General features: G+C 45.3%; 1 protein-coding gene across 2 annotated transcripts in view; it reads left to right on the top strand.

The window, feature by feature from the left end:
• The window catches only part of LOC121569271 (queuine tRNA-ribosyltransferase accessory subunit 2), a 21550-nt gene extending 5319 nt beyond the window's left edge, over positions 1 to 16231 (top strand). Inside the window, exons 5-9 of one of the 2 annotated variants that reach the window (XM_041880083.2) lie at positions 1664 to 1873; positions 3546 to 3745; positions 8582 to 8733; positions 14016 to 14127; positions 14387 to 16231. In XM_041880083.2, coding sequence (XP_041736017.1) covers positions 1664 to 1873; positions 3546 to 3745; positions 8582 to 8733; positions 14016 to 14127; positions 14387 to 14657 — 945 coding nt within the window. In that variant the 3' untranslated portion in view covers positions 14658 to 16231. Of the gene's footprint in view, positions 1 to 1663; positions 1874 to 3545; positions 3746 to 8581; positions 8761 to 14015; positions 14128 to 14386 lie in introns of both variants that reach the window. The other variant, XM_041880082.2, reaches the window with a different exon arrangement.
• Positions 16232 to 16736: the final 505 nt, after the last annotated feature.

Below are 16736 nucleotides of genomic sequence, written 5' to 3'. Positions count from 1 at the left end.
CAATGACAAAGCAAAAACTGTATTTTTTGAAGTTTTTGCAAAAAATAACGGAAAGATTACATTTACATAAGTATTCAGACCCTTTACTCAGTACTTTGGCAGCGATTATAGCCTCGAGTCTTAGGTATGACGCTACAAGCTTGGCACACCTGTATCTGCAGATCCTCTCAAGCTCTGTCAGGTTGGATGGGGAGCGTTGCTGCACAGCTATTTTCAGGTCTCTCCAGAGATGTTCGTTCGGGTTCAAGTCTGTGCTCTGGCTGGGCCATTCAAGGAAATTCAGAGACTTGTACCGAAGCCACTCCTGCGTTTTTTTGGCTGTGTGCCTAGAGTCGTTGTCCGGCTAGAAGGTGAGAGAGAGAGGTCTTGAGCGCTCTGGAGCAGGTTTTCATCAAGGATCTCTCTGTACTTTGGTTCGTTCATCTTTGCCTCGATCCTGACTTGTCTCCTAGTCCATGCCGCTGAAAGCCGCTGAAAAACATCCCCACAGCATGATGCTGCCACCACCATGCTTCACCGTAGGGATGGTGCCAGGTTTCCTCCAGATGTGACGGTTGGCATTCAGGCCAAAGAGTTCAATCTTCATCAGACCAGATAATCTTGTTTCTCATGGTCTTGGAGTCTTTAGGTGCCTTTTGGCAAACTCCAAGCGGGCTGTCATGTGCCTTTTCCTGAGGAGTGGCTTCCGTCTGGCCACTCTACCATAAAGACCTGATTGGTGGAGTGCTGCAGAGATGGTTGTCCTTCTGGAAGGGACTCCCATCTCCACAGAGGAACTCTAGAGCTCTGTCAGAGTGACCATCGGGTTCTCCCCCACCTCCCTGACCAAGGCCCTTCTTCCCCACCTCCCTGACCATGGCCCTTCTCCCCCAATTGCTCAGTTTGGCCCGGGCGGCCAGCTCTAGGAAGAGTCTTGGTGGTTCCAAACTTCTTCCATTTTTAAGAATGATGGAGGCCACTGTGTTCTTGGGGACCTTCAATGCTGCAGAAATGTTTTGGTACCCTTCCCCAGATCTGTGCCTCGACACAATCTTGTCTCGGAGCTCTACAGACAATTCCTTCGACCTCATGGCTTGCTTTTTGCTCTGACATGCACTGTCAACTGTGGGGCCTTATATAGACAGGTGTGTGCCTTTCCAAATCATGTCCAATCAATTGAATTTACCACAGGTAGACTCCAATCAAGTTGTAGAAACATCTCAAGGATGATCAATGGAAACAGGATGCACCTGAGCTCAATTTCGAGTCTCATAGCAAAGAGTCTGATTACTTATGTAAATAAGGTATTTCTGTTTTTAATTTGTAATACATTTGCAAAATTTCTGTGAATTTGCATTTGCACTCTTCTAAACAACGCTATTTTTTAAAAACTTTGGTAAAGTGTAAATTCTACAAAATGTAGTTCACTCTGTTTGTAACAGGTTCTAGTTTTGTGAACAGAAAACTGTGTTGAGATCAAAAGTTTTCGTCAATGAGAAAATAAGCAGAATGTCGGCCAGAATCTATCTGGCTCCATCTTCTCCAACTGCCGGCCAATGGGCTTCCTCTATCACCATATATGGTATTGAGTGGAAACGCCAAGAGGATGCTTCACATTTATACATCCGGTGAAATATCTGTCTCATTGTTCTATCTGTGCTAACACTGTCTATATTTGTTCCAGACGGTGTCTGTGTGGGGCAGTGGCGGTCGTATCGAGCTGACGGTAGCTAAGTTCATGGCTCTTCAGAAGGCTGTCCAGCCAGACCTGTACCAGAGCATGGCTGACGGAGAGACTTGGCAGATCAACACGTCTCGCAAGAGGGTCCGCAAGTCAGTGGACCGCACCCTGGCCCACTTGGATGAGTGTCTGCTGCTGCACCACAAAACACAGGTCTGTCTGGGATTGCTGCTGCTGGAGCCTCCCTCACACAAGGCCATGATGATGCTCCCAATATTAGAGGAATTACATTTAAAAGCTTCACTTACATGGGGTGTGGCAGTCATTTATAAGCATACTGTACAGACACAGGCTACTTTTTTTTTACACTGTCAAAATCTCTCTCTCTCTCACCCTTTTCCAGGGTTCGTACGGTCATGAAAATCCTGAAAAAGTCGTAGAATTTAAAAATGGTGTTTTCCAGGCCTGGAAAAGTTTTGGAAAATGATAAAATCCGAAAAGTTTTGGAAAAGTCATGTAAATTTAATTACATTTCTGTTAATGTAACTTATTTAGGCACAGTTTTTAAATATTTTAAAAATCAAATAAATATCAACATATCAGCCAGGCTCGGAATGACACTTCAGCGTGTTTGTGAACATCACCTGCATGGGTGCAAGACGAGTGGGCCGTTTCTCAAGGAGAGAGGGGCAGTCGGACAATCCAGCAGCAGGTAGGCCGAGCATATAAAATATGATAGAGAACAGACTAACTAGGTAGGTAGACAATTGAAATCTTGTACCCTCTAGTTAACTGTTAAGCTATAAATATTTCCGTCATCAATGTCCCAGAAAACCACAGACACTTGCGAATAAGGCCATACAAAGTTGATTTACTTCTTTGAACGAATCATATGATTCATTTAAAAATTCTTTTTTATGAAATGAACGATTCACTTCGCCATTGTATTAGTTGGGGTTTGGTTCGAATCGAATCATGTGAATCAAAATAATTTGTGAGTCGTGAACATACATTTTTGGAAAAATGGTTAGATGTAGCCTTTCTTTTGGATTATGTGGATTCAAATCTTGTTTTGTAGATACTTCTAGTTGATTTGGGCATCCAATGTATGGGGCATTGTAACTCAATAGATGCTAGTCAGCCTGCAAAGTAAACACTTCGAAGGTAGCTAAATATGACTGAAGAAAATGTGTGGGATTGCTTCAGCTGAATAAAAAGATTTGTAGCCTACCATAGCCATTTGATCTTTTAATATATTGAATGAGCTAATTATTTCAAAAATACATAAAATGTATTGGGTTGTAATGTTGCAGTGTTTTACATCAAGGGTGGTCAACCATCCTCCAGGAGAGCTAATGGGTGTGCAGGCTTTTTTCCCTGTCCCCCTCTAACACACCACATTTTAGAAACTCGATCTTGATAAACTGTCTCTGACGTGTTTGAGCAGGGCTTGATCAAAAGCCTGCATACCCAGTAGCTCTCCGGACTGAAGGTTGACCACGTGTTTTATACAGTTGACCACAGGTATTTTACTTTGTGGGGGGTTAAGTGCCTTGCTCAAAGACAGGAGAAGGTACATGGAATCAGAGAGCAGCCTCCCAGAGTCGATACCACATTATGCTTACTTTTGTACATAGAGAGGCCGCCAATTGTAGATCCCGTGTAGCTCAGTTGGTAGAGCATGGTGTTTGCAACGCCAGGGTTGTGAGTTCGTTTCCCACGGGGGGCCAGTATGAAAAATGTATGCACTCACTAACTGTAAGTCGCTCTGGATAAGAGCGTCTGCTAAATGACTAATATGTAAATGGTAATTTGGTGAAAAGTAATACAATTCCATCTATCATAATGTGTATGAACCCTGTCTTTCTCTCTCTGTGGTCTCCAGGAGCTGAGTGGGGTGGAGGTGTTTGGGGTGGTGGAGGGAGGGGATGTGCTGGAGGAGAGGGTGCGGTCGGCCAGGGAGACGGCCAAGCGGCCAGTAGGAGGATTCTGTCTGGACGGCCTCCATACTGCAGCAATGGAGCAGCACCTCCGGACCCAGCTCATCACCGCCATCATCAAGGAGCTGCCTGAGGACAAACCCAGGTGTGTGTGTGTGTGTGGTCCCACCTTAAACAAATAACATCTTATTAAGGCTTTATATAGCATACAGAAACTCTTCAGAGGTACTACATGGATGCATCACACATCTATAGACCCCTTTCTTTGTTTGCAAACGTTGCTGCACGAGGGTGATGCGCACAAGTTGGTGGCAGAACACGGGGGAGTTCTTATAGAACGCCAGTAAAAAAAGCCTCTATTTACATGTTGCTTATGAGTGCATTGCACACTACTTTTTGATTATAATTGGATTTTAAGGCTCGTATGAATGTCCTGCTTAATATAATGTTTGTCATCACAAATCAACTGCATTATACTTAACAAACACTTCAACTTCAACCAGTAAAATGGCTCTTTGGCTAGCTTTTGCTACAGCCTATGTCAATGAGTGTTAGCGTTCTATCTAACAACTGCTGCATCCAAAACAGTTATTTTGCAAAGATCACAACCAAATATAATCTTAGCAACTGTTCAAGCAATAATCAAAACATAATTGTATGCGAATGAGAACCCAAAAAAGTGAGTTAATAAAAACTTAAATATAGGCTATGTTAAATGGGCACAGATGGCGATGGCTTCCTTACTGCAGCCAAGAGTCGCTCGCATCTGTGTGTGACATCAGTGTGTCGTGTACTGGAAAGGGGTCTATAAGCTCCCTTCTGTAGAATGCATTGGCAGGAATGACATAACCCACTATGTTATGTCTATTATGACTATACCTTCAAAACACACCGATTTGCAGTTCCTCCGCTGTGCTCTTTCTCAGCACTGTGTGTGTGTTAGAGCTCTGCCTCAGGCAGCTTCTCTCTCACTGTCTCTCTCGCTCTCTCTCTCTCTCCAACACACTCGCTCTTGCTCTCGCTCTCTCTCTCCAACACACTCGCTCTTGCTCTCGCTCTCTCCAACACACTCGCTCTTGCTCTCGCTCTCTCCAACACACTCTCTCTCGCTCTCTCTCTCTAACACTCGCGCTCTCTCTCTGTCGCTCTCGCTCGCTCTCTCCAACACACTTTCTCTCGCTCTCTCTCTCTCTCTCAATCGCTCTCTCTCTCCAACGCTCTCGCTCTCGCTCTCTCTCTCTCTCTCTCTCTCCCCTCCCCCTCCTTCCTCTCGGCTGTTTCACAACAGTAAAAGTTAGTTGGTAAATCTATCAAAAACTCAGGCTGCCGTAAAAAGTATCTGAATGTTGCTAATCGCTTTCAGAGGGAAGAAAAGTTGCCGGCAGGCGTCTGAAATGTCTCAATGACAAAGATCAAAGCTACTGAGTTGGCAACCCTGCCCGTTAACTCTTCATACGCTCTAGCTAGCGAAGTCAAACCTGATTTTAGGCTAAAGTGCCCCTCCACATCAGCTCCAGTTGCCAGCTGTTACCCTTCCTACACTCACACTGTCTACACCCACACACCCATAAACCTTAAATATCAATGCTCCTTCATCCTTAATTAAAAAGTGTTAAAGGAGGTATGGATTCTTTTTTATCTCCCTCTCCACTCTCTCTTCTCTTCTCTCTTCTGTTCCAGTCTGTCTATTCCCTCTCTGTCTCTTCTCTCCTCTGTTCCAGTCTGTCTATTCCCTCTCTCCACTCCTCTGTCTCTTCTCTCCTCCGTTCCAGTCTGTCTATTCCCTCTCTCCACTCCTGTCTCTTCTCTCCTCTGTTCCAGTCTGTCTATTCCCTCTCTCCAGTCCTTGTCTTCTCTCCTCCGTTCCAGTCTGTCTATTCCCTCTCTCCACTCCTGTCTCTTCTCTCCTCTGTTCCAGTCTGTCTATTCCCTCTCTCCACTCCTCTGTCTCTTCTCTTCTCTCCTCTGTTCCAGTCTGTCTATTCCCTCTCTCCACTCCTCTGTCTCTTCTCTCCTCCGTTCCAGTCTGTCTATTCCCCCTCTCCACTTCTCTGTCTCTTCTCTCCTCTGTTGCAGTCTGTCTATTCCCTCTCTCCACTCCTGTCTCTTCTCTCCTCTCCTCTGTTCCAGTCTGTCTATTCCCTCTCTCCCCTCCTCTGTCTCTTCTCTTCTCTGTTGCAGTCTGTCTATTCCCTCTCTCCACTCCTGTCTCTTCTCTTCTCTGTTGCAGTCTGTCTATTCCCTCTCTCCACTCCTGTCTCTTCTCTTCTCTGTTGCAGTCTGTCTATTCCCTCTCTCCTCTCCTGTCTCTTCTCTTCTCTGTTGCAGTCTGTCTATTCCCTCTCTCCACTCCTGTCTCTTCTCTTCTCTGTTCCAGTCTGTCTATTCCCTCTCTCCACTCCTGTCTCTTCTCTCCTCTGTTGCAGTCTGTCTATTCCCTCTCTCCACTCCTGTCTCTTCTCTTCTCTGTTCCAGTCTGTCTATTCCCTCTCTCCACTCCTGTCTCTTCTCTTCTCTGTTCCAGTCTGTCTATTCCCTCTCTCCACTCCTGTCTCTTCTCTCCTCTGTTCCAGTCTGTCTATTCCCCCTCTCCACTCCTGTCTCTTCTCTTCTCTGTTGCAGTCTGTCTATTCCCTCTCTCCACTCCTGTCTCTTCTCTTCTCTGTTGCAGTCTGTCTATTCCCTCTCTCCACTCCTGTCTCTTCTCTTCTCTTCTCTTCTCTGTTGCAGTCTGTCTATTCCCTCTCTCCACTCCTGTCTCTTCTCTTCTCTGTTGCAGTCTGTCTATTCCCTCTCTCCACTCCTGTCTCTTCTCTTCTCTTCTCTGTTCCAGTCTGTCTATTCCCCCTCTCCACTCCTGTCTCTTCTCTCCTCTGTTCCAGTCTGTCTATTCCCCCTCTCCACTCCTGTCTCTTCTCCTCTCTTCTCTGTTCCAGTCTGTCTATTCCCTCTCTCCACTCCTGTCTCTTCTCTTCTCTCCTCTGTTGCAGTCTGTCTATTCCCTCTCTCCACTCCTGTCTCTTCTCCTCTCTTCTCTGTTCCAGTCTGTCTATTCCCTCTCTCCACTCCTGTCTCTTCTCCTCTCTTCTCTGTTCCAGTCTGTCTATTCCCCCTCTCCACTCCTGTCTCTTCTCTTCTCTGTTCCAGTCTGTCTATTCCCCCTCTCCACTCCTGTCTCTTCTCTTCTCTTCTCTGTTGCAGTCTGTCTATTCCCTCTCTCCACTCCTGTCTCTTCTCTTCTCTTCTCTGTTGCAGTCTGTCTATTCCCTCTCTCCACTCCTGTCTCTTCTCTTCTCTTCTCTGTTCCAGTCTGTCTATTCCCTCTCTCCACTCCTGTCTCTTCTCCTCTCTTCTCTGTTCCAGTCTGTCTATTCCCTCTCTCCACTCCTCTGTCTCTTCTCTCCTCTGTTGCAGTCTGTCTATTCCCTCTCTCAACTCCTGTCTCTTCTCCTCTCTTCTCTGTTCCAGTCTGTCTATTCCCTCTCTCCACTCCTCTGTCTCTTCTCTCCTCTGTTGCAGTCTGTCTATTCCCTCTCTCCACTCCTCTGTCTCTTCTCTCCTCTGTTGCAGTCTGTCTATTCCCTCTCTCCACTCCTCTCTGTCTCTCCTCTGCAGTCTGGCTCTTCTCTCTCCACTCTTCTCTGTTTCTGCAGTTCTCACCTCTCACTCACCGACAGATTTAGAATGTACAGCAGGGACCAGGTGAGGGGAGAGGACTGACTGACCAATTAATGGCTCTAATTGAGTGATCATGTGACACCTGTGAAAACCAGGGGTTGGAACCGGTTCAGGGAACAGAACCCAAAAATTAATACATTTTTAGAGGAACAGAATCAGAACCAGGAAGGAAAGTGATCTATTCTGTTCTGGAACAGAACCGTTCTTTTTTTAAAGCATGGGAACTGGTTAATAACTTTTATTTTACGTTCCAGGCATTTTTTTCAGTTCCACCAAAAAACTCAACAAGGCACCTATGCAAAGCCCTCAGATTTATTTTACTCTCACAGTGGGAGACTAAGAGGAAGACAGACACCACTCCCTTCCTTCTTCCCTCCCATCACTCAGAATCTCCAGGAAACCATGACAACCCCTGACTTCCCTCCTGGGTGCCATGGCAACCCCGTTCCCACTCTTCTTCCAGCTGCACTGGGAATACTGGCCTGGCTGGAGAGTAGACCCCTCCCTCTGACCTCTGTCCTATTCATTTTTACATTTTAGTCATTTAGCAGACGCTCTTATCCAGAGCGACTTACAGGAGCAATTAGGGTTAAGTGCCTTGCTCAAGGGCACATCGACAGATTTTTCACCTAGTCGGCTCAGGGATTAGAACCTGCGACCTTTCGGTTACTGGCACAACGCTCTTAACCACTAAGCTATTCCCCCTTGCCCTGGAGGTGAGGAAGCCGACTGGGGCTCTGGGGTGGAGAGAGAGGTGGTGCTATAGGCCATATCCCCAGACGCTCCCTTTGGGCTGTACTGGGTTTCCTTAATGGAAAGAGGCTCCATCGGGCCTGTGCTGGGTCAGCCTGCCCCTGGGTTGTGGTGGTGCTGGGAGATCCACTCCCTCCCTCTGGCCAACAAAGACTCATTATAGGATGGTAAATGGGTTTGGCGCTGGAAACTCGAGGCAGTGAAGCAGAGAGAGAAGGTTAACTGAAACCTCTGTGAGTAGAGAGAGGGAGGGAGGGAGAGAGTGAGGGTGAAGTGGGTTAAGGGGGGGAATGGGTTTCAGGAGGATTTTTTCTGTCTGCTTTGTGAGCATGCATCTGTTCTGTGTGTGGATGTTCAGTTTTTGTATTGATTTTGGTGTTTGAATGAGAGAGAGAGCGATATGCTGCATCTGTAGTGCTTCAGGGATAACACTGATAGATAAGAAAGATGGATAAGAGTCTGTCTTTCAGTACGTCTGATAGAGCACGTATTGCCTATAATTCAATCATTGATCAACAGTGTAATACGTTTCTGTCTCTCTGTCTGTCAGACTGCTGCAGGGTGTGGGGCGGCCAGACGAGGTGTTGGCGTGCGTGGAGGCTGGAGTGGACCTGTTTGAGAGCTTCTTCCCCTTCCAGGTGACAGAGCGAGGCTGTGCTCTCACCTTCCCCTTCAACATCACCACTGACCCAGAGGCAGCAGGTACAGATGTACAGGCACCCCCAACAGGTCAGTGTGTTCCATAAGCGCCAACTACCAGCCAAATAGCTGACTACTAACCCTTATGTGGCCGGCTACTTTTGATATTTTGAGAACACATTGACAGCTGTGATACAGTACTGTCAGAACCATGGACCACTGACAGCTGTGAAACAGTACTGTCAGAACCATGGACCACTGACAGCTGTGATGCAGTACTGTCAGAACCATGGACCACTGACAGCTGTGATGCAGTACTGTCAGAACCATGGACCACTGACAGCTGTGAAACAGTACTGTCAGAACCATGGACCACTAACAGGTGTGATACAGTACTGTCAGAACCATGGACCACTGACAGCTGTGATGCAGTACTGTCAGAACCATGGACCCGCTCCACACTGACAGGTGTGATACAGTACTGTTAGAACCATGGACCCGCTCCACACTGACAGGTGTGATACAGTACTGTTAGAACCATGGACCCGCTCCACACTGACAGGTGTGATACAGTACTGTTAGAACCATGGACCCGCTCCATTTGGACCTTCAGCCCCTTTCACTCCTTTCTACTGCTTCAGTGGTTACAGCTCTGAAAGACCGGATAGGCGAAAATACCTCTGGGCCTGGTTGTAGGTCTGCCTAACTCCGTAGTAGCATCCTAGTGTTACAGCTCTCCTGACTTTTCAGAGCCTGCGTCTGACTCTTCGTGTGTGTGTGACGATGATGGTCGTGATGGTGTTATTGACTATCTTGACAGTGTTTTGGTAATGATGTCTTTGATGATAGTTACGGTGATGATTTGTGTGGGAATGATACTAACCCCAGTACTCTCGTTGCGTTGATTTAAAACATACATGATTAAACATTACAGTGGGCTTTCATGGGGGAAGCCTGTGATCACGCTGTTGAAGATAATTGATGATAATCAGTACGTTGTTGATGATGATGAGGAGGAGGAGGATGATGAAGAGTAGTCATGGAGCGTTGGGCTTTCCCCTCACCGCAGGGAGTCCAGCAGCGTACAGTAGTCTGTAATTCACTCAGATCCTTCTGCCACTGTAGACAGATCTCTCTGTTGAAGAGAGGCTTCTTTGGCTTAACGTCATGAATGAATCAACACACTTTGTTTTCAACCAGATTCCAGTTCAATACCACTGGGAATTATGGCAGCAAAAGGCCAGCGAGTGTGTGTGTGTGTGTGTGTGTGTGTCCGTGTGTTTTTTAATAACTGTGTGAATATGATAGAAAGTGTTTCTTTATAATTGCGTCCCTCGCTGTGTGTGAACACGATAAATGGAGACAAAGTGTGTGTGTGTGTGTGTGTGTGTGTGTGTTTGTTTGCGGGGATAAGAGGCCGTATGCATTTTCTAGCCCTCGGTCAAATAAAAGAACTGGGTGGAGATACGAACCCAACGAGTCAGATGGTGAAATGAAATCAATGGATGATCTCACTGTTACCCCAGAAAAAAGATACATTAAATCATGCCGTTAATCTCTGATAAAGGAAAATAAAACAATATGATTAAAGCGTTCCTGAGGGAAATTGAAGCCTCCCGCGGGATTTTCTATTTGATAACGATTTTCAGTTTGATAGCTGTAAAAGTTTCTGTATCAGGCCAAAGTTTCAGATTCAGAAGGTGAGGATCAGACCGATTTTAAGTGTCAGACAGCACTAATCGATTCTGCACGGGGGAGTGTAATGGGGTTCACTGGAGGTGAGTGTTAGGACAGGACTTGGGTCCATGAGCAAATGAGGAGAGAGCGTCCAAATCCCCCCTCAGCTAATTAGAGGGCTCCGTGGGGAGGTGGTGCCATAGCCCTCACCCCAATCTGCCTCTTCTCTGGCACCACAGGCCCTTGTCTAATCCACCTGCCATCCTTGCCCTCTCTCTCACTCCCGCTATCCTCCCTCTCTCTTCAGATCACTCCCTCTATTCACTCTTCCTCCTTCCCTCTTTACTCTCCCTCTCTCTCCCTCCGTCCATCCCTTTTTTCCTCTCTCTCTCTTTACTATCACTCCCTCCTGACCTGACTTGTATTTCTCACCTTAAATCTTTCTCTCGCTCTCTCCTCCCCATTTTTACCTATTTTCCCACCTCCTTTGTCCCCCCCCCCCCTTGTCCTGTTGTTCTCGCCGCTCTTGTTTTCACCCTTAACCATCCCCCTCTCTCTCTCTCAATTCATTTCAATTTCAATGTAAGGGCTTTATTGGCATGGGAAACGTGTGTTAACATTGCCAAAGCAAGTGAAGTAGATAGTAAACTAAAGTGAAATAAACAATAAATATTAAGCGTAAACATTACACTCAGAAGTTCCAAAAGAATAAAGACATTTCAAATGTCATATTATGTATATATACAGTGTTGTAACAATGTGCAAATAGTTAAAGTACAAATGGGAAAATAAATAAACATAAATATGGGTTGTATTTACAATGGTGTTTGTTCTTCACTGGTTGCCCCTTTTCTTGTGGCAACAGGTCACAAATATTGCAGCTGTGATGGCACACTGGTTTTTCACTCAGTAGATAAGGGAGTTTATCAAAATTGTGTTTGTTTTTGAATTCTTTGTGGATCTCTGTAATCTGAGGGAAATGGGTGTCTCTAATATGGTCATACATTTGGCAGGAGGTTAGGAAGAGCAGCTCAGTTTCCACCTCATTTTGTGGGCAGTGTGCACATAGCCTGTCTTCTCTTGAGAGCCAGGTCTGCCTACGGTGGCCTTTCTCAATAGCAAAGCTATGCTCACTGAGTCTGTACATAGTCAAAGCTTTCCTTAAGTTTGGGTCAGTCACAGTGGTCAGGTATTCTGCCACTGTATTCTCTGTTTAGAGCCAAATAGCATTCTAGTTTGCTCTGTTTTTTTTGTAAATTCTTTCTAATGTGTCAAGTAATTCTCTTTTTGTTTTCTCATGATTTGGTTGGGTCTAATTGTGTTGTTGTTGTTGTTGTCCTGGGGCTCTGTGGGGTCTGTTTGTGAATAGAGCCCCAGGACCAGCTTACTTAGGGGACTCTTCTCCAAGTTCATCTCTCTGTAGGTGATGGCTTTGTTATGGAAGGTTTGGGAATCGCTTCCTTTTAAGTGGTTATAGAATTTAACGGCTCTTTTCTGGATTTTGATATTTAGTGGGTATCGGCCTAATTCTGCTCTGCATGCATTAATTGGTGTTTTTCGTTGTACACTGAGGATATTTTTGCAGAATTCTGCATGCAGAGTTACCTGTGGCGCTGATGTTTAGGCCGAGGTATGTATAGTTTTTTGTGTGCTCTAGGGCAACGGTGTCTAGATGGAATTTGTATTTGTGGTCCTGGCAACTCTACCTTTTTTGGAACACCTTTATTTGTGTCTTACTGAGATTTACTGTCAGGGCCCAGGTCTGACAGAATCTGTGCAGAAGATCTAGGTGCTGCTGTAGGCCCTCCTTTGTTGGTGACAGAAGCACCAGATCATCAGCAAACAGTAGACATTTGACTTCAGATTCTAGTAGGGTGAGGCCGGGTGCTGCAGACTGTTCTTGTGCCCTCGCCAATTTGTTGATATATATGTTGAAGAGGGTGGGGCTTAAACTGCATCCCTGTCTCACCCCACGGCCCTGTGAAAAGAAATTTGTGTTTTTTGCCAATTTTAACCGCACACTTGTTATTTGTGTACATGGATTTTATAATGTCGTATGTTTTTCCCCCAACACCACTTTCCATCCATTTGTAAAGCAGACCCTCATGCCAAATTGAGTCAAAAGCTTTTTCGAAATCAACAAAGCATGAGAAGACTTTGCCTTTGTTTTGATTTGTTTGTTTGTCAATTAGGGTGTGCAGGGTGAATACGTGGTCTGTCGTACGGTAATTTGGTAAAAAGCCAATTTGACATTTGCTCAGTACATTGTTTTCACTGAGGAAATGAACTAGTCTGCTGTTAATGATAATGCAGAGGATTTTCCCAAGGTTGCTGTTGACGCATATCCCACGGTAGTTATTGGGTTCAATTTTGTCTCCACATTTGTGGATTGGGGTGATCAGTCCTTGGTTCCAAATATTGGGGAAGATGCCAGAGCTAAGGATGATGGTAAAGAGTTTAAGTATAGCTAATTGGAATTTGTGGTCTGTATATTTTATCATTTCATTGAGGATACCATCAACACCACAGGCCTTTTTGGGTTGGAGGGTTTGTATTTTGTCCTGTAGTTCATTCAATGTAATTGGAGAATCCAATGGGTTCTGGTAGTCTTTAATAGTTGATTCTAAGATTAGCATTTGATCATGTATATTTTTTTGCTGTTTGTTCTTTGTTATAGGGCCAAAAAGATTGGAGAAGTGGTTTACCCATACATCTCCATTTTGGATAGATAGCTCTTCGTGTTGTTGTTTGTTTAGTGTTTTCCAATTTTCCCAGAAGTGGTTAGTCTATGGATTCTTCAATTACACTGAGCTGATTTCTGACATGCTGTTCCTTCTTTTTCCGTAGTGTATTTCTGTATTGTTTTAGTGATTCACCAAAGTGAAGGCGTAGGCTCAGGTTTTCTGGGTCTCTATATTTTTGGTTGGATATGTTTCTAATTTCTTTGTCACTGTTGTTACTTTTCTTCGGTTTTCTGTTAGAGATTTTTAGATTTTATAGGGAAGCTGAGAGGTGTGTCTCTCTCTCTCTCTCTCTCTCTCTCTCTCTCTCTCTCTCTCTCTCTCTCTCTCTCTCTCTCTCTCTCTCTCTCTCTCCCCCCCCCCCCCCCCCCCCCCCCTCTCTCTCTCTCTCTCTCTCTCTCTCTCTCTCTCTCTCTCTCTCTCTCTCTCTCTCTCTCTCTCTCTCTCTCTCTCTCTCTCTCTCTCTCTCTCTCTCTCTCTCTCTCTCTCTCTCTCTCTCTCTCCTATTTATTACATGTATAGGCTATTCTCTCCCCCTCTCGTTTCTCCCTCTTGCCCACTTCTCTGTCTCTCCTCACACTGACTGGATCATTCTGTTTGCCCTCCAGTTGACCTCAGCTGCTCTCTAGATGGAAGTGCCTGATAACTATTTAATGAAGCTGGTGGGCAAGAAACATTTCCTGTGTGTGTTGTGGGTTTTGGTGGACGGGGGCTTGAATTCAGCAAATATTGATATTCCTTTGTCGGAAAGGAGAAGAGCGTGAAATTAGAACACACTGGACCATAATTGGTTTAGGATGTATGGTTTTAGGACATGATCTGACTGCTGTGGACTTTGGAATGTGTGGGTTCAGTGAATGGATCAGATTGGTCTAGTTGAATGGGTGTGGCTAAACGGATTGATTTGATTGGTATGTATTTTGGCAGTTGTGGAGTTGGACAAGTCGGAAGCTGATGTAGGTCAGAAGAATGGAACTGATAATCCCCAAGAAGACCAAACCAAGATGACTCCATTTGAGATCAACCTGAAAGATAAGAGGTTTGTGTCCATTTGTGTTTGTGCCAGTTGGTGTGTGTGTACACGCGTGCCTCTGGCCCTCTCACTCTACTCAAAGGAACGTGTGTGTGCCTGTTTCCTCTGTGTGTGTGTGTGTGTGTGTGTGTGTGTGTGTGTGTGCCTGTTTCCTCTGTGTGTGTGTGTGTGTGTGTGTGTGTGAGTGTGAGTGTGTGTGTGTGTGTGTGTGTGTGTGTGTGTTACTCTGGGTGTCTGTCCGTGTGTATGACCCTCTGCTCTCCAGGTACAGAGACGACTTCAGTCCCCTGGTGGAGGGGTGTGGCTGCTACTGCTGTAGGAACCACCAGAGGGCGTACCTACACCACCTGCTGGTGACCAATGAGCTGCTGGCTGGAGTCCTGCTCATGCTCCACAACACGGCCCACTACTGCGCCTTCTTCACCGCCCTGAGGGGGGCGCTGGCCAGCAACAGGCTGGACCACCTCAAGAAGAGAGTACTAGAAGGACGAGGCAAGGGGGTGAACAGGGAGGGGGCTGGGGAGAAGGATGGGTAGGTTTGTTGGAGAGGCTGGGGAGAAGATGGAATGGAGGGGAGAGGAAATGGAAGGGTTATTGGGAATGTGGGAGGAATGGAGGGAGTGATCCAGGTGAAAGTGTTGGGAGACCTTTCTCTCCGTCCTTGAGGAGGATCTGTGGGTTTGACAGGTGGCTAGATGAAAGCAAAGTTTCCGTTTTAATTGCTCTCACCTACCCAGTCATGTCAGATCAGTGATTACTTTCAGGCAGTCAGGATGCATTTTGGGGATTCCAAGGGGAAATTGGCTTTGCAGCGGGGCGGTAGTCATCCGTAAAAACAACAGGCATGTCAACAAATAAAAAAGATATGACAGGAGAGGGAGGAGGAGGTGAATGGGTGTGGAGGGCCAGTGGAAAGGGGGCCAGAGGGAGAAGAAGGGAAGATGGAATTACAAGTGAGAGGCAGAAAGAGCCAAGGAGGACAGTTGTGTATCGTATCGAGGTCAGCAGATAAGTAATGCCCCCAGTACTCATTAACATAACAGGAAGTGGAGCACGGACCAGTGGGACAACAAACAGCCCAAATAGAGTTTGGGGAGAAATGGCAGGAAACCTCCCTGGCCCTGCTTCTGCCTGAAATACGTTAACAAGACAACGTGTTTCCGCTGAGCTTTGGTGTGTGGCCTGGCCTTGTTGCCAGTCTCTCTTGCTTTCTGGATTGCTTTTTTTACATTGTTAGTTCTGGGCAATTCCACAGTAACAAAGTGATGCTGAGACTACGATTTTTCAAACAAAAAACAATGATTGCAAAGTTAAACTAATGATACAGCTCTGCACGAGGACTACTTTTAACAATTTCCAGAAAGAATTTTACAAAAACACATTTACTTGAAGAACAGTGCAGATGCAACGTTTGGTAACAGAATGACTGCTCAAACAACGCAAACCGTCGTTCTGTTACCAAACTTTGCATCTGCACTGTTCTTCAACTAACATTGCAATCAGTTGTATGGTTTAACATTGCAATCAGTTGTATGGTTTAACATTGCAATCAGTTGTATGGTTTAACATTGCAATCAGTTGTATGGTTTAACATTGCAATCAGTTGTATGGTTTAACATTGCAATCAGTTGTATGGTTTAACATTGCAATCAGTTGTATGGTTTAACATTGCAATCAGTTGTATGGTTTAACATTGCAATCAGTTGTATGGTTTAACATTGCAATCAGTTGTATGGTTTAACATTGCAATCAGTTGTATGGTTTAACATTGCAATCAGTTGTATGGTTTAACATTGCAATCAGTTGTATGGTTTAACATTGCAATCAGTTGTATGGTTTAACATTGCAATCAGTTGTATGGTTTAACATTGCAATCAGTGGTTTTAGTTTAACATGCATTTTAAAGTGAAGAAAATCGGTCTCGGCGTTACCGTGGAATTGCCCTTCTATAAACACCTCTGATGCTGTCAGCATCTGTTTGTCATTTACATCTCCCTCTTTCTCTTTTTTTTTTTCTGTAATTAATATTTTTCGCACCCAGTCAAGTATCTGATGAACGATGGGATGGGATTTTCCCACGTCTAATAAATTGAATGAGATGTGCTTTTTACCTGGCAGTTTTATCAATTTATTTTCTGTATGCAAACACACACACACTGTATAACAGTGACTGATGCAACGTCCATGAGGAATACACTATCTGGTGTTATATATTCACATTGATACGGTCTCTACATGCATACATATGTGCTAGTGTTTGTCAGTGGTTCTGTTCCCCAGAGGTTTGGTTGAGGTTAACTGGAGGTTTTACTTTTCAGCTCCTGCTGAGAACAGATCAAGATATGGCAGCCGGTCACCACGGCAGTTTGAGATGGAGACAATACAGTCTCTTTTGAAGGATTGTGACTGTGACTGCGGGGTGGGTGGAATTATTGTGAGAGCATTGGTGTGTAACTGTGTGTGTGTGTCTGCATGTGACTGAGTTTTTGTGTGTGACAGGTGAGTGTGTGTGAGTGATTGAGCATTAATGCAGGTGGGCACGTGCGAGTTTGAGTTCTGGTGTGAATTTGTGTGTAGGTATTCGTGCGTGTGTTGTAATGTTTTAGAGCGTGTGA

This window comes from Coregonus clupeaformis, chromosome 7 (genome assembly GCF_020615455.1).
Source record: "Coregonus clupeaformis isolate EN_2021a chromosome 7, ASM2061545v1, whole genome shotgun sequence".
NCBI lineage: Eukaryota > Metazoa > Chordata > Actinopteri > Salmoniformes > Salmonidae > Coregonus > Coregonus clupeaformis.
This window is presented reverse-complemented; position numbering and strand designations above follow the sequence as displayed.